The sequence below is a fragment of the Chamaea fasciata genome, unplaced genomic scaffold (genome assembly GCF_029207755.1).
Source record: "Chamaea fasciata isolate MVZ Bird 193981 ecotype frontalis unplaced genomic scaffold, bChaFas1.0.hap1 SCAF_3, whole genome shotgun sequence".
NCBI lineage: Eukaryota > Metazoa > Chordata > Aves > Passeriformes > Sylviidae > Chamaea > Chamaea fasciata.
The window spans coordinates 52,895,330-52,915,809 of NW_027094088.1; the positions used below are offsets into that span (position 1 = coordinate 52,895,330).

The following is a 20,480-nucleotide window of genomic DNA, read 5'->3' on the forward strand; positions in this document are numbered from 1 at the left end:
CAATGGCTTCTGTTTACCCCTCCTGATGACACTGCAGAAATATCTGATTCCAGGGATTGCACCAATTTTTGCTTTGCTTAATCCTCTGGTGTCTACAGTATGTGTGTGATTTGTTTGCAGTGTTTTGCTTATACCTCTCATGTGTCTGGTCAGTGACCAGAAAGGCTTTGGAGTGGGTTATTGCTCATTCTGAATTGCTCTGCTTCACAGACAACATCTTTGGGCTGAGTAGGGTTTTCCTTTTGGCTACAGTAAGGCTTCCACCAGGGTGAGAGGAAGACTAAAGCAAAGATCACCAATCAGTGGATACTGCAGAGCACCTAATCTTGATATCTGTTTCCTGGTGTAGGGTGATGGACCAGCATAAACTCTCCAGAGAGCAATGGGAAGAACGGATCCAGGTGTGGCATGCTGAGCACAGTGGAATGCTCAAGTGAGTGTTTTGTGTTGGTCCTTGGGCTGGTCACCCTGCTGCTTTTTTGATTACCTTAAGTTTGTATTTCTACAGCATGGTTTTGTTAGTCTGTGGTTTAGACTCTTGAGTTGCCTGTGTGAGTCTACTCCTGGTGCGTATTCTTTAGTTCAGTATTGAATCACATGGTAAAGTACAGAAGTATAGTTTGTACTGGTGCTGAGAACAATGTGGCTTTGTGAAGATCTTGGACCTGTGCATGTTGTATTAGTAATGCCTTGAGTGGGAAAAAGAGTAAAGGTGTACATCAAACCTTTTCAATGACCTGTACAGTCATTGAAGCATTTGCATTGACAGATGGGGAAAGCTCAGATCCTATACCTTTCCTACTCACTGTACCCTGACACAAGGATGAATGCTGAGAAAGTGAATGTTGCTGATTTTCTGTCTGGAAGTACTAGGGGTTAGTAGATGGGAATATTCTCTGTGTGTGCTCGTAGATGTGATATGATAACTTCTAAAGTAAATCCTAAATGGTGAATGTTCAGTTTTAACTTCTGTGTTTGAGGTGAGGTATATGAAAAATTATTATTTTCTTCTGAGGTGTTTGTGCTTTATGAGATAGAGTTGATGTTGTTTCCTCATTTATCTGACTTTTTCTTGTCTCAATCAGAGAGAATGCCATGCTGGAATACCTGAAGATTGCCCAAGACCTGGAGATGTATGGAATCAACTACTTTGAAATCAAGAACAAGAAAGGAACTGACCTGTGGTTGGGGGTTGATGCCTTGGGGCTCAACATCTATGAAAAGGATGATAAGTAAGGCTTTGGTTTTTACCTCTGGTCTTCCAAAAAGGGCTGGTATGGGACATTTCTCGTTTACAGGAATGCTTGTGTTCCAATTTTGGATCAGTAGGTGAAGCTAGGAAATGGGCTTTCACATCACTTGTGCTTTCATATCTTTCCTGACCTAACGCTACCTGCTGTATAAAGAGCGTACATCGTCAATTGTACAGTGCCATCTTCATAATCATGCACAGTGCTGGAGCTGAATCCTGAACTGAGGAGTTTACCAGGCTTTTCCTTGAGTCAGGTCGCCAGGTTTGCCATCAGTGGCCACCACATGAGAACCTGGCTATGCTAAGGTATCTGCAGTGTTAAGGACACTCCTATCCTGAAGTTAATGATGGATGTGTGTGCAGCTGCCCAGTTCTGAAAAAGGCAGATTATGGGGTGGACACAAAAGCAAAGCTGGGTGACACCCAGAGCCCAGGGAGAGGCTAACCTATATAGTTACTGTGAACGAGGAATGAAATGAGGGCTTGCTGAGGTACACACAGTTTTAATCAGCCCTTCTGGTAAAAGCAGAGCCATTATTAATTGGATAGTAGGTGGGAAATGATAGACTACATCTATAAATAAACATAATAAGAAGGTGAGAACAGCTGTGTCTAAGCCTGCTAGTCTCTTCTAATACTCTGCAACTGAAGGATTGAAGGGGGTTAAAATAGATATTTTTTTAGATGGAACATTGCTGTCTAGACTGCTTTCTTTTCCTCTCCCTGATGTTTCAAATCTTTGTTTCATGTCACTAATCTCTAACAGACTATCACTGAAATACCGAAGGGATTTCACCTGTTCTACGTCTTTGCCTCCAAAAAGCTTTGAATGCAACCCAAATATTAATTGGAACTCTCTGGATCTTCTGTTGATAAGGCAAAGAGAAAGGCAGTCTTTTCTGCAATGCTAATATGTGCTGTCACCCAGAAAACAAGGAGTGTCACTTGAAAGAAAAGTAGTTTCGCTCATGTAATACTTCTTGAATGACTGGTCTTGCCATGTAACCATGGTCACACAAACAGGTTTTTCGAGCTGCAGAAGCAGAGTGTAGCCATTGACTGTAAAGACCTATCGAGAGCATTTGCAAAACAAATACAGTGCTGGAATAAACTGCTTATTTCTGCTGTAACTCTTGCCACTATATAATTAAGTCTTTCCAGTAGATATGGGGACTAGAAAAATGGTAATGTGTATAGCACCTTTGGTTTGTAGGTGCAAAGTTTGGGGACTGAGGGCAAAGGTGAAGAAGCAGAGATTTCATTGTTGAGGTTTAACATGAGGAAAATGAAGCTGTGCTGTAGGTGTGTGAGCCTCTATACTGCAGTGCATGTCAATGTCCTGTTTCTCGGTCTATTCAAGCTTTTTATTTTCCTTCATTAAAGGGAAGAATCTGCAGTAGAACTTACTAATGAGTGAATTATTTTAGTTGTCTGTCATACTGTATTATCTAGGATTTAAGCACTTGTACTAATGTGATGGAGGCTGGAGTAATTAGTTAATCTTAGTCTAATCAAATAATTTTCTTTACAGTTCTTAATGTTACACACACACTGTTGCATAATCTTGCAGTTGAGTTAGAGGTTAGGGAGTGGAAAGTTCTGAAGAGGGTGAATTTTGTTCTTGATGTCTGAATTTAAGTGAAGCAAGGGGGGTTTTTGTGCTCGGACCAGCAAAATCTTTTGATGTAGTAGCTTTCCATCTCTTTGACAATGAGTGAAATTCCTCCCAAAATTGCTCTTTTTTTCTTTAATCAATGTGCTCCATAGAATTCTTACAGAATTTGAGTGGCCCACTGTGATGGTAGACTTTTCTGTAAGTGCTAAACATTAAAAACTGGTGCCTTCAAATCGTTTGCGAGAATAATTGTGACAGAGACACAAACATTGGAGGGGTTAGAAAATAACAAGAAGATTGCTTGTTGGTATTATTTTTTATATAAGACACAATTCTTAATCATTAACAACTATCTCTAGAGAATATACCCTCCCTTGGTAAGAGAAGAATAAAGGCATAATAATGTGATATTAAATATAAAAATAAAATATTTGGTTGGGGTAATTAAAGGACCTTACTATAGTCAAATGCACAAGTCCTTGCAATGTTAGAACTTGCTACAGAGCTGATCAGGTGTGTGAAGGTGAAGTATTGGAATGGCTCAGAAACATTTGATCTCATGACAAACTGGATGCTTTTTATATGCAAGAGTCTGGAGAAATTAAGGCACAAGAAAATCTCAAATATTTAGTGAGTCATAGAGAAAAATTTCAAGCAAATCAACAGACCCGGTCTCTGCATCAGTGAGGAGGAGCTGGGAGTCTGAATTTTGCCCCTTGCTTCATAGGGGAGCTTTTCAATAGCGGGGAGCCACGTGGCAGAGCTCATGGCATGACCAGCGAGTAAAGTTCTGCTTGGTGACTCATGGGGTGGGCTGAAAGAACAGTTTGTATGGAAGGAAAGAACAGGGCCCTTTGTTACTAACCTTGCCTGTAATCTAGGGGAGGAGATGTCTGGAGGGAGGGTGTCAAGAGGATGGAGCCAGGCTCCTCTCAGTGGTTCTGAGCAGTGGGACAAGGGGCAAGGAGAAGACACTGTTGCACAGGAAGTTCCACCTGAATGTGAGGAAGAACTTTTCTGTGCAGGTGACCATGCACTGGAACAGATTGCCCAGAGAGGCTGTGGAGGCTCCCTGACTGGAGCTATTCAGGATGCAATCCTGTGCCATGTGCTCTGGGGTGACCCTGCTTGAGCAGGGAGTTTGGACCACATGACCACTGTGGTCCCTTCCAACCTGACCCATTCTGTGAAACAAAAGAAATAAATTTTCTCCTACGAATGGTGCCTGTACAGCACTTCACAGTGAAGGCAGCATGGAGGTGACTGGGCTAGCTGTAGCACAGCAGAGTAGGTTTGCCTGTGGGTGCTGTAAGGTGTGGGGAGCAGCTCAGTCTCTTTGGCTTATGCCTCCCATGATGTGTGAGAGGCCTGTGCAGGGTAGCACTGCACATAAAGTCTGCTTGCTGTGGATTTTGGGCCCAGAATTAAAAGAAACAAGCTTAAAAGCAGCTGAATGTGTGGCTTCAGTAGAGGCCATCCCTTTTACATAGCCAAAGGTCAGCCAAAGGCTGATGAAAATGAGCAGAGACTCAGTAAGATAGGTTATTGGGCTTCTTTTCCTATTCCCTGTGGTAATCTGATTTAATTACTGTCTTCTCTCTGTTGGGAAAACATTGTGAAGCATTGCATTTCACCAAGTTTGTGTGTTGGAAGCACTATGGGGGAAAAATGCTTATTGCATCATCTCTTAAAACAAGTTTTTCTTCTTTCCAGGCTAACCCCGAAGATAGGGTTCCCCTGGAGCGAAATCAGAAACATCTCTTTCAATGACAAGAAGTTTGTTATAAAGCCTATTGACAAGAAGGCACCAGTAAGTATATCTAGAAGGGACTCCTGGATACTGCAGATGAATAACTGATACTGTTTCATCTCAGAGTCATCTTGGGGGGGGGAGAAAGCCACAGATATTTTAGATGCAAAATGAGCATTTGTATTTAGAGTGTATTTAGAGCTGCTGTTTTTTCTGTGCAGCATTAATGAAGGGCTGATAGTGATGGCTAATGTGGAAAAAGGATTTTACCACTGCAGAGTCCTTTTTTTTTGTAGCAAACTAGGTAACTTCATGCTCAAATTTGAGATTCTTTGCTAATTCTGTGAGTCTCCTCTGCATATCTTTCAGTGCATGGAAGCTGATAGGTAAATTTTATTTTTGTTTTTGTTTTTTTTTTCATTTAAAAAACCTCAAACATTAAAAAATGTTCATTAAAAAAATTACAGAAGTAGTTCAAATGCTGCTGCAAAACCACATGGATACATATGGCTTCCCATCCATCACTGCTCACTTCCACACTACTGACAGAGTAAGATGTGGTGTTCATTGACTTTCTTGAACACCTAGGTAAATCTCAGGGATATGACTTCAGTGGAGAACTGAAATGTAGCTGCCTGTGAATGTTACTTTTCAATACTTAAAAGTATATTTTCAGAGTTATTTTAGTGAGGAATTAGAAACTTACTTTGACCTGTTGAGAACATAAGGTGGAATAACTGGTATAGGTGGATGTCATGCTGTCAATCTTGTGAAATTACTGGAGGAGTTGAGAAAGACCTCTGCTCTTCCCCCACCCCAGTACTTGGCCTTGGTGGGTAAGTACAGCCCAGAGGAATAATAAGCAGCCTGGCTTTGGCAAAGGATGATGGCTTATAAATATCTCTAACAGAAAAAGATCCTCCAAGTAATTTAAAGGATACTAATGCACTGTGTGCTGCAGGGATTTCTTCCTTCCCCCAGATAAGAACCTGGGGGAGAGGAACTGTTTTCTGTGATGCTGTTAGTGAAAACCAGCAAAACTGCCCAGAGACAGAAAGCTGGTCTGTCAGGCATGCTTTTCTCAGTAGAAGAGCCTCTTGCATATGTTGTGCATAATTACAAAACTCAGATCACAGTTTGCCACCCACTCTCCAAAGAGTAAATCTGAGTTTGAAATGGAAGGCTTGCAAAAGGCTGGTACAGAAAGGTGTTAGCATTGAAAACCTCAGTTGTGTTTCCTCCTTCTCTGTCAGTTGTTATTTTCCCTCTGGCTGGTGGTATGTTTAAAGCTGTGCCTAAGAGAAGAATTTACCTGGGCACTAATTTTGAGTATTCAGGAAGTTGTCTGGGTCTTTTTGTATGCTTGTATCTCCTTTTTAAAAGGCAGGCATTATAACTACAGCAAAATACTCAGTCCACCCAAGTTGTGGATTGGAAGCTCTCTTTTAATTTAGAGGATTCACATGCCTTTGTTTAAATTGACAGTAATGTAAAGGGTAGAGCTCTGTGACACCTTGCCCAGGATAAGTGTTTTAATTTTTCAGCTTTGTCTGCCCGTATACTCCAAGACCTTCAGCACATTATCTTTCAAATATCGAGGTGCAATTCTCTCCATTGTGTGAGATCTGGGGTAGGGTGGGGATGAGGAAAGAAAGGGATTCCTTTATATTTGTACTTGAGTGTTGTATCCCTTGATTATGGCCTTAAATGACAAACACAAGCACTGTCCATACCCTCAGGATTTACTTCCATGTAAGTGAGCTTTGTCCCAGCACAGGACCTGTTCATCACAATGTGCACAAACTTGTCAGAAATAGGAGGCTGGATGAGCAGCTTACAGTCACAATTATCAGGATCAGACCTGTGCACCTTGGAATGGCTCTGGCAGGATTTAGTGGGAGAGCACAACACACTGCCCTGACTGCCTCTTCTGCGGCCAGTGTGTGCATTAGGGAAATGCATTGGAGAAAATCAGTCTTTGTCAGAATATTCATCTTAATACCACTTAGGGAGCTTTTAATAGCTTAGTGTGACTTCTCGTCTTCCCAGAGATAGCCACAGTTGTGCTTCTGAGCTCAGGCAATTAAAAACATGATCACTGCTTCCATTCCTGGTTCCATCTTTTGCTAACAGTGAGGCAATCCATAGGAGAGTAATTCCAAGGAATGGGCTCTGGTTTATGGTGGTAATGTGGCAGCTTGCCCACTATCCATGCAGTACACAGAAAAAGCACAAGGATGTTTATCACTGTGGAAGTTCAGACAGTTTAGACTGTGTTGTAAATGTGTGTGGTTGTGGACTGAGAAAAATCATCAGGGAGGTAATGAACTTGGGTGCTCCATATCCCTTCCTTAGCTGGTTTTCTTCTCGAGCCAGTCTGGTTTATAGTTTCTGTAAAAGTCTGATTATAAGACAGATAATAATTAATTTGGGAATGTCCTTCTTACTGAACCAGAAGTTTTAGAATATCTTGTGTTTTGTTACTGCCTGCAACCTGTTATTTCCAATAACCAGTGTGGTTGGTTGTTAAAAAAATGGTTTTCATTTGACACTCTTGTAACAGCCTATGTCAACTTAAATAGAAAATACCTTGGAACGGAAAAGAATTCTATTGAAAGGCATTTTTCTCTGAAAAAACAAAGGGGGCCTTGAATGTTGATTCAGATAGATCAAAAAATTCTACAAAGTTACATTTGTAGTTTGTGCTTTGTCTTTCAGTCACAAAACTGCAAACTGATCAACTACTGAATACTAGAGGTCTGCGTGTTGCTCAGATGTTTACCTGTCAACCCAGAACCTTCTGCAACATCTAACAATCCCCTTTTAAATGAGATTTCATGAATCTGGGATTTTCTCCAAAAGATGCTTTTTCTAGAAGAGTAACTTGTCAATTATGTGTAGACTTTAAATGGAGAATATAAATCACAATAGTTTTGGCTTCAGATGGTATTTGCAGTCCTTGCTGCTGTGTTTAAATGGCCTTGCATGTATGTCTGGATTAGAATGAAATTAGTGGCAAGATGTTCTGTCTGCAGTTAGCTGGGAGAAGAGAAAGAGTCTGTGGAAAAAAACTGACTGTGGTGTGTCTCTCTTAGGACTTTGTGTTTTATGCCCCTCGGCTGAGAATTAACAAGAGGATCCTGCAGCTCTGCATGGGCAACCATGAGCTGTACATGCGGCGCAGGAAGCCCGACACCATTGAGGTGCAGCAGATGAAAGCCCAGGCCCGGGAGGAGAAGCACCAGAAACAACTGGAAAGGTGGGCTTGGATACAGGCAGCTGGTGTGGCATGGCAGAAATCAATGACACCAAAGTGCCAGGGCTCAGCAAGCAGCTGGGTGGGGGCCAGTAATGTGGGCGAGGCTCTGAGCCATCCCCGGCTCAGGAGGAGCACGTGTGGCCCTGGACCTCTGGAAAATGGGCAGTGGCTTGGGGTGTCCTGCAGTGGGACTGAGTTACTCTTCCTGCTTGGCCCGGGTGCCCACAAAGTCAGCTGTCCTGGCTGCAGCCTCCAGAGCTGCAAGGAAATGTGCAAGTAAAGGCACAGCAGGCTCTGATGTGGTGTGCACCTAGAGAAGGGTTTTCTTGACTCTTGAGTACCTGATTCACGTGCCTGGCCATGGGATGGTTCGGAATAAGGGGAAGCCTTCACAGGGAGCACATATGTGTACACTGGAGAGACAGAAGGAACTGAGAGATCTCTTACAGGCAAGAAAAAGGAGTAGCAATTCTACCACTGGCTGCAGGTTGCTTATGATTCAAGAAATCATGCTGCTTTTCTCCTGGACTTGTGGATTGTTTGTCTCCATTCCCTCAGTGCTGTTGTTTTCACACCTCCTTGACTTTCCATATGGCAGAAGTAACAGAGTTACACCTCCTCTGCCTTGCAGTACAAGTACTGTTTTTCCTCTCTAGCAGTGTCTAGCAGCTATTTGGTATTCTGAATTTCTGTGGCAACCAACAAAAATACAAATGCTTTTATGAAATGGGGTATGTAAAACTGAGCAAAAATTCTGAAGAGATGAAGGAATGGCCTATTTCCGTCTTTTGGCTCCTGTTTCGTGGCAGCCACTTTCCCATTGAGCTGCCTGGAGAGATTCCCAGCCAGCTTTCTTGTCTGGCAGTAGCTTGGGTCTGAAAATGAGCTTCCAGCATGAAATATGTTTCTAACAGGAAACAACTAGAAGATGAAAAGAGGAGAAGAGAGACAATTGAGAGGGAGAAGGAGCAAATGCTGAGGGAGAAGGAGGAGCTGCTGGTGAGGCTACAGGAGTATGAAGTGAAGACTCAGAAAGCAGAGAAAGGTAAAGTACTTGGCTGACCAGACCATGTATTGTGCTCCATAGAGGGATTGTATGGGTTGCTGCCATATGAGTTGTATGCCTTACCTAAATCTGGTGACACTGGGATTGTTTGGCAAGACTTACTAATGTCTGCCTATACAGCTAAATGTACAAATGTGCATCCAAAGTATGAAAGTAGCATAAAACCTGCAGATTTTATTTGGGAACCAAAGGGTGGGAACTCTGTTTTTCCCTGTTGCCGGGAGGATTTAAGTAGCATAGCTTCCTCCAGCAGTGAGCAGGAGTTCAGCCTTCAAGTACTTTTTAGTAACTCCTAACAGAAAAAGTACTTTGGGAACAAATCTTTCCAGTGAAAGGGAAGCTTCTGTTTCAGTGCACAGAAGAACACACTGGAGGCAGCAACATCTGGTCCTGCAGCAAACTGTCAATTAAGGGCTGCAGAGTCATGTCAATGTTACAGACTTCAGTGCAAACACCTTGCTGAATATTTAATTACAGTGTACATCTGACTACTTCTGAATCCAGTTGCTTGGTGTATTATGCAAATAATTACATTGAGGAGCATGGTGAAGGGAGTATTGCAAGCTGGAGTAAAGTTCTGTCATGACTTCTGCAGTTACTTAAGAGACTGAAGTTCCTTAACTTTGACCAGACTTGTGGACTAATCACATTGATCTGTCTCTTTGCAGAGCTGTCAGATCAGATCCAAAGAGCCATTCAGCTGGAGGAGGAGAGGAAGCGGGCCCAGGAGGAGGCAGAACGCCTGGAAGCTGACCGTTTGGCAGCTCTGCAGGCCAAGGAAGAGCTGGAGAGACAAACTATGGACCAGATGAAGAGCCAGGAACAGCTGGTAAGACCCAGTTATTTTAAGAACAAGATACACAGGCATGTTACTGTGCCCTTGAGTAAGGCAAAGCCATCATGTCCAGGGAAAAACACAGTGCAGTGAAGTACTGGACCATCATTCTGGACTGGTTTCTATCATAAGCAATCTAGTTTTTAGTTCTTAATTTCAGTCTCTGTTAGAGTTAACAGTTCTTTTTAATGTGCTGCATTATTTGGTTTTATCATTCAACAGGCTACAGAGCTTGCAGAGTATACAGCCAAGATAGCACTTCTTGAAGAGGCAAGGAAGCGTAAAGAGAGTGAGGTTGAAGAGTGGCAAATCAGAGTGAGTATCTGCTTTACAAGTTGCTCCAAAGTTCTCTGCTTAAGCAGAGCATAGTGTGGTGCTTAGCTTGGTGTGACTTCTCAGACAGGTGGAGGCAAACATCTGCACAGCAGTTAAGAAGACCAAATCTGAGATGAATGTGCAATACATCTGCTAAAACACCTTTCTTCCAACAACCCTTCAGTCAAAAGTCAGAATGAAAGCCTGTATTAAACCTAAAAATGTGATCATTGTCTTGGAGCCTTGAAGAGGAAGGTGCACATGAAAACATGATGCATGTACTCCATGATATAATGTCTGAAAACATTACATCAGTCAACAGAAGATGCTGCACATGCAGCCACACTGCAGGTGTCTGTTTTGAGGAGCATGTGCTGTTGTTGGTGGCTTCCTGCTACCTGGATCAGGAGAGTTTAATAAACTGCTGCACTAAAACCAAAGACAAACCACACAAGGCTCAGGGTGCTGGTGCTCCCAGCACACTGTGAGACATGTGGGAGGGCAGAACCACTGCAGCAGCAGGGAAGGTGACTGCCTCGTGTGTAAATTAGATTCCCAAATTCTTATTCTTTGGAACCTGTGTGTCTTCAGCCCGCAGCTCTTCAAATGGAGAACAGAATAATGATAACTGTAGCTTGCCATAGAACTTTTTCCTTCTTATTGGAAGAATATTCTTTGTTCAGACCCCCTGCACATTACACAGTGCCTGATGATGATAACATCCCTAGCAAAAAAAAAGTTCTCTAAAAATAGAGCATCATCAGCTGCAGCCATTTAATTCTCTCTTGCTTTCCATAGTAGATTGAAAAAAAACTGGGAAGCATTTAAGAGTTCATTAAGCTGATAAAGCAAGAAATGCATTTAAAATATTTTTCACTCTTTTCCCAAAGGCCAGGGAAGCACAGGAGGATCTGGTAAAGACCAAGGAGGAGTTACACCTGGTAATGACCGCTCCACCTCCACCCCCACCCCCCGTCTATGAGCCAGTGAACTACCACGTCCACGACACCTTGCAAGATGAGGGCTCCGAGTACTCTGCCTACAGCGCTGAGTTCTCCAGCGAGGGCATCAAGAACGACCGCAACGAGGAGAAGCGCATTACTGAGGCCGAGAAGAACGCACGAGTGCAGAGCCAGCTGAGGGTAAGGCACTGCTGGGAGGAGGCAGAGGAAACAATCACTCTTGACAACAGGTCCTATAACCACTTGGTTAGACACACAAAGCACCACAGTTTCTCTTTGTTTACAGTTCATATAGAAAGTTTGAAATAAAGGCAAGGTATATAAAGATTATGCTTATTGCTCAAGCTTTGAGATTGCTTAAATCATCCATAATGGTTTTGGAAAGCCTGGGTTGTATCCATGTCACGGCTCTGTCCAGGCATTAACGACTGTCAGCTCTCCCCAAAGAACACAACTGACAGGAGCTGAGAGCTTCTCACATATAACCTGTATTTATTGTTCTTTGTATTGCAGGCGCTGACAGATGACCTGGCCCAGGCTCTAGTTGAGAACAAGAGGACCCAAAACGACATCATCCACTCGGAGAACATGCGCCAGGGACGGGACAAGTACAAGACGCTGCGGCAGATCCGGCAAGGCAACACCAAGCAGAGAATCGATGAGTTTGAGGCAATGTAAAGATGCTTGTAAGAAAAATACAGGACTGTGGGAAAGGCAGATCTTAATGCTGTGTTCTTGTTTTGGGGTTTTTGTTGTATTGTTTTTTTGGTTTGTTTATATTTTCCCTGAGGAGGGGTCACTGTATGACACTTAACCAACATTCTCTAAACCCAGAGGTGTTTGAATCTCCCTTTTATTCTGAACCTTCTGTGAAATTTGGTATAGTTTAAAAGTTATTGTACCACAGATCCTGGTAACTTGTTCATGCCTTTGCTTAGTGCCAAAAGGCCTTATGTCACATCTCTCTTTAAGCAAAACAAATTTTAACAGGCCATGCGTCTATTTAAAGATATGTGTCCTGTGCAGGTGCTGGATTCAGCCTGGTGTAAAAGATAAGCATCTGTGGGTGAATTTTGTGCCATATTTCTTTGTATTATTAGTGACAGTGTAAAGTGTAGCACCTGAGAAGACAGGTTGTGGAACTCAGGATTTGCAAGCACCTGCAATGTGTGGTGTACATCCACACACACATGCTTGTAGATCCTGGTTTTTCCTTGGCCCATGTTCCCCCTCCCCTGCCTACCCCCTCCCCCCCAAAAAAAAGAACTGACAACACCTCAGAACTTCTTTGTGTAGAAATTAGATATTTTCTAGTTGCTGTTCTCAACTGGAGAAATGGTGCAGTGATGGCTCAGAAGTGGCATAGGGACACTGATACCCTCTTCATGTAACAAGTAGCAAATACTTCTGGAATCTAAGACACCACTGTGTTTGCATTCCAGCTTCATTATTGATCAGTTATAGTGTAGTATTTATATATATATATAAAGTATGCAATATGTGAATTGCAGTACTAGTTAAAGGGAAATAGTTTTGCTCTGTATATTTTGTTACTTTTCAGATTTAATAAGACTTGCATCTGTAAAAATGCCTAAACAAGACTGTAGTCTGATAGAGTGCAGCTGATTATTTACTATATAAAGCATTATTTGTGTAAAGATCATTTTTTTACTTAATGAAAACTGTTATATGTACACACAATCCAATATATACAATTTTACTGCACCTATTTTTCTAACAAATTTTCTAATTTTTTTAAATGTTTGATTTAAAGTTTCAGACTCCAAAGATGAAGGGACTGCTTGTTTATATCACAGTTGTATTCTCTCTAGTAGAGAGCATTTCTGTGACCATCTTTCCCCCACTATCCCTGCCTTTTTTCCCTGAAAATCTGTTAGAAAGTGAGATACAGTATGTTGCCACCTCTTCCATTTACAATATCTATGCTGCGTTATACTTGAGTTGAATCTTGTGTGGGTTTTTTTTTTTATTTGCAGCAGCAATCATCTAAATAAAAGATCTGCAAAGTAACAAAGGCGATAGAGTGAAGTGTTTCTTCTGTGGGGTGTATTTTGAAGAAGTTGTGCTACTGCTCTTTTAGTTCCTGAACTTAACTTACGAGTCCCTGTGTCTTTAAATCTCAAATCCTTAAAAGCCACACTGACCTAGAAAGGAAGACGGGGGAATAGTTGCAGTAAGGACTAAAAGTATGACACAGCAGCACTAGTTACAGTTGTACACAAGAAGTTTCTGCTGACTGTAAAGCTACATCCAAGGCAAGGCAAACTGACACAGGAGTTTGGCCCTAAGCTGGTCCACATGAAGAAATTATAAACTCAGCTAAACTTTTGTCATGTGCTGTACACCCTACAGATCAGAGTTGTTAACTCTGTCTTAGAGTAGCAGCTAATAAGAAGGAACTTGTTACACCCACCCTTATTCCATTGGCTGTAGTCCCACCCTCCTACTGCCAGGGGATTTATACATTTAACTTCCTAAGCACCATGCTATAGCACACATTTGAGAGACATGGCCACAGGCCAAAGTGTTTTGGGGTCACGTGAAATGAAGTGGCAGTGTCGATAATGCTGAAGCACAGAGCCATTAGCATCACGCATTTGCAGCAAGCAAAGATAAGCCGCTTTTGAATGGTAGGGCTAAACATCAACCTAAGAGTGAAATAATTTAACTTTCTTGATGTAACAGTTATTTTCTCTGATTTAGTCCTAGTTCTGATTTAAATTAAATCATAACAGTTCTGCGAGGCCTGGAAATTGAAAGCTGCACATTGTCTTGGCTCCTGTTTCTTTGTCAGCATAATGCTTCTCCAACAGAGACTCTCATTCCTGAAGAAACAATATTATCCTTACACTCCAGCTAGAGACACAGGCTAAAGCCTTAACTTTTGAAGAAATAAAACATTCAGAAGGTCACACACATTCAAATACATAATTCTATTGCCCAAAAAAATGGAATAGGTGCTGTTACAGTGTACCTTTCCCAGACCTGAAGTGTAGGTACCACTTCAGTTAAAATCACACATAGGAAAGGAAAAGTTGGTGTGTGATAATCTCTCATGATTTAAAGTTTTCCTTATTTGAATGCAGTACAAGTGTGAAGTCCATCCACGTGTTTGTGTTGCAGAGCACTTCCTGCCACTGGAGCATTCCTTGAGAAGCAAGGTCCATAGAGCCAAAGAATTCCTCTGCAAGAAAGCAAAAAGAAAGATCAGAGTGGCTTTTCATTTGGCCTTACTCAACTTCTGGCCAACCCTTTCACCCGCTTCTACAGTAATTTCAGCTGTTCTGTAGCTCCTAAGGCACTAATTGCAAGAAATTATACTTTTCAACTATTACATCCTGTTAAACTGGGATCACTCTCTGAAGAGTGCAACCTGCAACAAAGAAAAAGTTTTTGGCTGTATGACTAAAATCAGAAGAGCAAGTGTGTATGCTCATAATAGCAGAATGGCACTAAGCCTCCTGCTTCAGTTTATTCAAGGCTTAGGACTTGGATCACTTCCAAGCAGATAGAGTCCCTGCTCTAGCAGAAAGGCAAATGCTGGCTAGGATAAGCAAAAAAGTTCATGAGGAAGCCTGCACGACATTGAGTTACCACTAGTGATAATACCCCTGTAAACTGAATGCTGATACCAAAACAACATTTGACGTTTTCCTCTCAAATACTGAAATCCATGGCACTTAACTCACTCGGAGAACAAAAACAAGAAAGAAAGCTCATTCTGTTAGAGCAGAGCCCAAAACTTCAAACTTCCAACAGCCCCTTTGGAGCAAGTTTCACCTCCTGTATTTCATTGATTGGATTGACTTGCAGATGTAAAATAATAAGCACCCATATAAGCAAGGTTGGAGTCTATGAGATGATTAGTGCTCCTGCTTCCTTTTTGATAAGAAGTTATTTTAAATAAGTCAATTCATAGAAAACAATTAAAGTAATAAGTCTTTGAAAATATGTAGAGCTCTGTGTGAGTTAGAGCCACACCATTTTTGTACTTGCCTTAGCATGGCTCTGACCCATAAAAATCACCACGCTAACAAATGGCTTTCCTGAAAATTTCCACTGACAACCTTGATCTTCTGCACCTGTATCAGTTCTTGCATGATCAGAGCCCAAGACTGCAAGTTGCTTAGGACAGAGGCTGGGACTGCATGTGTGGGCACATGATAGCAGGTAATAAATAACACTGTGTAATTATTATTGCTTGGGATGTAAATTAAATTCACTTTTTCCCAAATTACCTTCACCTTCCAGTGATAAAGAACTTACTTGCACCAAGCTTGGCTCCTCCTAGGAATTGATCAGTTGAGCTGAAAGTTGACTTGTGCCAGACTGTCAGGTGTAGACATGATTGCTGTAGCTGAGCTGGGGTCACACCATCAAAGACAAACAAGTGTTTCCACTGTGGACAGGCTTCTTTCTTCAGGACAGGAGACTTTTGCTTTACCTCTGCTTGGTCTGGAAGGATAAGACAACTTCCCCCCCCATAAAAAGAGTTCAGCAAGGTTACTGATTTCTCAACCAGAAAACAGAACAGTTTCAATAACTAACTAGAGCCCTTTGCTTTGCCTGAAAAAGCAAAAAAGTTCAGACTTAGTGCAAGGTAGAACACGGTGGTCTTGTGTTTATTTTGGGATCTGCACCTTTTCCTGCCAGCCTTTAGTGCAAATGCAAATAGGCTCTTGTAGTCTGCTTTGCCTTTGCTGTCACTGACTGCTGAAGGAGTCTGCTCAATGTGCGGCTACCCAACAGTGCCTGAAAGCTGCCTTTCAGGGAATGAAATGCTCACCCATTGCACCAAAGGTGGGTGCCACAACAAGTGAAATGGCTTTATGAGATGGAAGTTTATCCCAGTATCATCATTCCAGTGGCATCTGATGCCTGACAGCAAGGAAGTGAAACAATCCTACATACAAGCTATTCAGCACACTGAAGAAAGATTCAGTTCCTTCTCTTTCAAAATGTTGAGAATGAAGAGGATGAAAGTTTTCAGTGTATCCAGAGCTATACTTAATTCTGCAAAGGCACAGCTGAAACTGTGACAACACCCTCTTTATTTGCACCTTTTTTCTCCCCCCCCTAAGAGCACATACTTAAACTAGTGAACTTTACATCTACTGATGTAATTAATTAAAATCTAAAATTCAGGACCAATAGGGCAGCTGGGACCCATCACTACCTTGCAAACTGCTGCTGTTCTGCAGAAACCCAAGTGTCACCATTGCTAGGATGTCTGATTAAGAGTGTGGGCAGTGCCACTTACCCATGCCAGTCTCCTGCTGAAAACATGTTAATATGTACATTTGCATGGAGCACATGTGACAGTCTGTATCTGAAGCATTAGGTCTCAGACATACCCTTTAACAAAGGAGTTCAGCATTCCAGCAGATCTCAGCATGGGCAGGTTCTTGGCCCCAGATATCATAACCTGAAGCTGGCAGTTGAGAACTCCTTGGTCTTTGTTTCCTGAAAAAGGAGCACTTATCATACAAAATGCCCAGTTAGTTCAGCTCACAACTCAAGATGCTGCTAAAAGTAAGTAGGGGAATGCCTAAGTGGCACTACTGAGATAAGGAGTCATAAGGCTGGACTAGGAACATTTCAAAGATTTGAATGTTTGTACAGTGAATGATTCACACACAAAGCAAACCAAGCAGTGAGTAGCAGGCTGCTTTGTGATCCCTGTTCCAAAGACAAAGCTTTCTGTTGTGTTTGTGAAAAGCAAACACAGGGCAGTACACACAGAAGCAGTTCTCTGAAACAGTCAGAAGCAGAGGAGAGAGCAAAACCCATTGTGTGATACTGCTCTGCTCACAGCTCAAGGCACAGAGCCGAGACCCAAAACACAGGTGTGCACAGAGAGGAAAAACAGAAGATACAGAGTTGGTGACTTTGGGGTTATTTGGAAAAGAAAAGGGAACAAAAATAACAAAACAGTTAATTAGAGCTTCCCATTGGTCTCTACCTGCTGCTGTGGTCCTCACACAGAGCACTACTAGAGCTCCAAATGTCTGTACACCTCACTAAGGTCTGGGGAGGTAAGGAAAAGGAGGTTCCTATCCCTCCCTCCCAACATGTTTATTTCACTCCACCAGCAGGTGCTTGGCTCTGACATACTACAGCAATACTTAGTGTACGTTACACACTTTCATTACTAGAAACTGAATCCTGACCGTACATTTTGAACATAACAACTTTCAAGTGAAACAATCTCCCTAAGATGAGACCACTGGAGGAAGCCAAGGGTGCTGGTCTGGTATCCTGGCAGATACTTTCCTTCCAAATTTTCCCCAAACTGGCAGTCTCTGCCTTGGAACAGCAGAAGTACTGTTTCACCTCCAGAATAACCTCTACTGGTAACATCATGACAGGCACAAGTTTAGAAAACAGCTGGATGCATTGTACTGCTGCCATTATAATGTTCAACTTTTGTTGGCATTAAAAAGAACAAATATACAAAGCTTGAAAATATTTTGGTTTTAAATAATCTAAGATGTAAAACACCACAAAGCACCATTTGCTGTAGCTGCTAAAAAACCCATATAGAAATATTACACAGACACTTTGCCAGTCCTTCATTGATCTCAGTTCTTTTCTACCCAAGGAATTCACAGAATCATAGAATCATTTAAGGTGGAAAAGACCTCTAAGATCATTGAGAACAACTGTTAAGCACTCATGTATGCCAAAACATTTTATACCTTCAAACTGGAAGCTTTGATACTGGGCTGGTACCGACAGCCTTGCAGACACAAGGAGTTCACCACTGTACTGGATAAGACCATCTTCATGCTTCTCAAGCTGAAGAAAGGGACATACAGAAGTCTGCATTACTGCAATCATTCTCACAGCTTATTCTCACATCCTTCTCACAGCTTATTTGTGTTTCCAACACATCTTGCTAATGGGCTGGATTGACAGCATTTTCCCCTCAATGATCTCACAGGGGTGATCTTTCTCACGGCTTTCACTACATCCTGCTCTTAAGGTACAATTAAGCACAAACTTGGAGTCACCTTGGGTTTGAGCGGGTACCAGTCAAACTGCATCGAGTCCTCTTCAAAATTCCATGCTGCCAGGGAAATCACCACTTCCCCCAAAAACACCCTGTGTTTGAGAGCTCCTGCATGCCACACAGAGATCTGAAGTTGCCGACTGCTCAGCTGGGAGGGTTCAATCTTGTACTAAAAAGACAAACAGCATTTACAGAGCAATGCACAGGATGAGTGCAGGCCCACGCTCACAACCTGCTCCCAGGAAGCCCAGCCACAGCATGACCAAGGGCCTCTGCATGCAGACAGAACCATGCTGTCTGAGTGTGCTCTGCAATCTGAAAGAAACCCCAACTACTTACATATTATACATGCTGAATAATGCCCATTCAAATAGGAAACAACATTCCAGAAATACCTTGACCTGCCTCGCTAAAGTTTTTGATTATAAATTTAGAACTTCAAATAAATCTTGACCATTTTTGCTGGGCTTTTGGGGTCTGTTGGGTATTTTTTTTAATTTGGGGGGGAGGGTTGGGGGTTGTGGTGGGAGGGTTTTTTTGGGGGGGGGTTGTGTGTGTCTTTGTGGGTTTTTTGGGGTTTTTCTGGTCGTTGGTTTGCTTTTTTGTGTTTTTTTTTTTTTTTTCTTGTGTTTTGTTTATATACATTTATATTTATATATGTATCTGTTTACACTCCCAGCAGAAAGTGGCTGCTTTGGAAGCCAGTTCAAGAAGAAGACACCTAATGATAGTTCTTAAATTCCCATTCTGGTCAGTGGACATCTACTTAATGCAGTCAGCAGGGCCAAGGAAGTAATTCAGCTGATGACTAATCAAAGCCTTGATCCACTCTCCAAACATAGAGCCCTCTGAGGCATTGCTGGGTATCTAATACACCCCTGAGACTGGCAAACCCAGCCCACAGGTGACCTGCATGGAAAGCTGGAGGCAATGGCACAGGCAAGGAAATCAGTACCCATATTTAAGCTGCTGAATCACAAGCTGGGTGTGGGCTCTGTGGCTCACCACCCTGAGTCACCCTGGGCTCCAGTGACTCCCTAGAGCACTCACAGCTCTCACACATGCAGCTCCCTCCAAATGCAGGCACCTTAACCTGCAGCTGAATCCCACCTAGCTGGATCTCAGTGGCTAGATGGAGTTTCACCTGCAGTAGTGCTATGCACTTCTGACCATTTTTGCTACTCTGGATAAACTAGTAATTAAACTATTTTAAAATATTTTTAAGTAAACACCCTTAGAGTTTACAGGAAGCTCAGGCATGCCTCTCACTCTCCTTTAATCACTTCTGCATGAGTGGCACTGAAAAAGGACTATAAAATTAGGAGCAGTGATTTCAACTTCTGGCTATTTTTTTCTGCCAGCTTAAACCCTATAGACAGGCTTTGGGCTGTATAAGAATCACATACATTACAAAAATCTTTTTATGTTATTATCAAACTTTAACTATGGTCTTTACAAGCATTTTGCTTGTTTCACTCACTAGTGATTCTTGATGTTCATACACACCAAGAGTTGGGGGTAACAAACTTTTGTGTTGTTGAAGAAACAATACAAGTTTGCCTCTTCATTAACATTGTGTCATATCTCTTCCAAGACAATGTATTACTGAAGAACTCATCTTATGTCCTACTGCAGCCTGCCAAAGCACACACACACAAAAAAAAATGGTTTGCAGTATCTGAGTACAGAAGTGGAGCTGGGAAAGCTGAGACCAAACTAATGCAGGCTCTCCTGGCTGACAGTACTGAGCTTCATATTTAATAAAGTGTCTGTGAAGTAAGGATAATGACTCCTGTTTCCTATACACAATTCTAACAAGGATGCAAGAAGCAATACTGAAAGGCATTAAGGAGTTGAAATCATAACTACTCTTCTCTGCTGGGATTAATAATGTTTGAAATTAGGCTGTGCAAAGAAACAGCCAAGCATCAGTTGCAGAGAGAAAAGGAAGCAGACAACGTTCAAGAGATGGTGGATTCCAGTTGGCACACAGTTAACTGTAGAGAAACACTTCCAGTGGCACTGACCAAAGGGGTATCACTCGAAAGGGATATTTGTGTAAAATTCCAACTCTTCTGCAATACACCCAGTTTCTGAATGTACAAGAACTCTCTCTTATTTAGACTGAAAAAACCATAATTTTAAAAAGTATTGTTTTCAGTGACTCCAAAATTTGCCCCATCAGGTCAGTTCAGAACTTGCAGGATTGTACCATGGAAAAGCACACTTAGCAGCATGGAATTGCAAACCATACCTTCAAAGTCTCATCAAACTCTGGATTCACTGTGCTCTTTTTGACAGCTGTCTTCCTCTTACTCCAAGGAGATTTACCAGGAAGTAAATAAACCTTCACATACCTTGAAGATAAAGATACATGGAAAGTGATCAGAAGG

At 42.1% G+C, this 20,480-nt stretch overlaps 2 protein-coding genes across 6 annotated transcripts in view; one reads left to right on the forward strand and one right to left on the reverse strand.

The window, feature by feature from the left end:
- The window catches only part of EZR (ezrin), a 36,601-nt gene extending 23,512 nt beyond the window's left edge, over positions 1 to 13,089 (forward strand). Inside the window, exons 5-13 of the mRNA XM_066179014.1 lie at positions 350 to 433; positions 1,086 to 1,232; positions 4,581 to 4,677; positions 7,713 to 7,876; positions 8,791 to 8,921; positions 9,611 to 9,771; positions 10,000 to 10,092; positions 10,983 to 11,234; positions 11,568 to 13,089. Coding sequence (XP_066035111.1) covers positions 350 to 433; positions 1,086 to 1,232; positions 4,581 to 4,677; positions 7,713 to 7,876; positions 8,791 to 8,921; positions 9,611 to 9,771; positions 10,000 to 10,092; positions 10,983 to 11,234; positions 11,568 to 11,732 — 1,294 coding nt within the window. The 3' untranslated portion in view covers positions 11,733 to 13,089. The remainder of the gene's footprint in view (positions 1 to 349; positions 434 to 1,085; positions 1,233 to 4,580; positions 4,678 to 7,712; positions 7,877 to 8,790; positions 8,922 to 9,610; positions 9,772 to 9,999; positions 10,093 to 10,982; positions 11,235 to 11,567) is intronic.
- Positions 13,090 to 13,730: 641 nt separating this feature from the next.
- The window catches only part of SYTL3 (synaptotagmin like 3), a 32,252-nt gene continuing 25,502 nt past the window's right edge, over positions 13,731 to 20,480 (reverse strand). For all 5 annotated transcript variants that reach the window (XM_066179011.1, XM_066179010.1, XM_066179012.1 and 2 more), the window contains 6 exons: positions 20,342 to 20,444; positions 18,089 to 18,256; positions 17,774 to 17,873; positions 16,430 to 16,538; positions 15,342 to 15,547; positions 13,731 to 14,259 (listed from right to left, as the gene is read on the reverse strand). In XM_066179011.1, the coding sequence (XP_066035108.1) occupies positions 14,129 to 14,259; positions 15,342 to 15,547; positions 16,430 to 16,538; positions 17,774 to 17,873; positions 18,089 to 18,256; positions 20,342 to 20,444 (817 nt within the window). In that variant the 3' untranslated portion in view covers positions 13,731 to 14,128. The remainder of the gene's footprint in view (positions 14,260 to 15,341; positions 15,548 to 16,429; positions 16,539 to 17,773; positions 17,874 to 18,088; positions 18,257 to 20,341; positions 20,445 to 20,480) is intronic.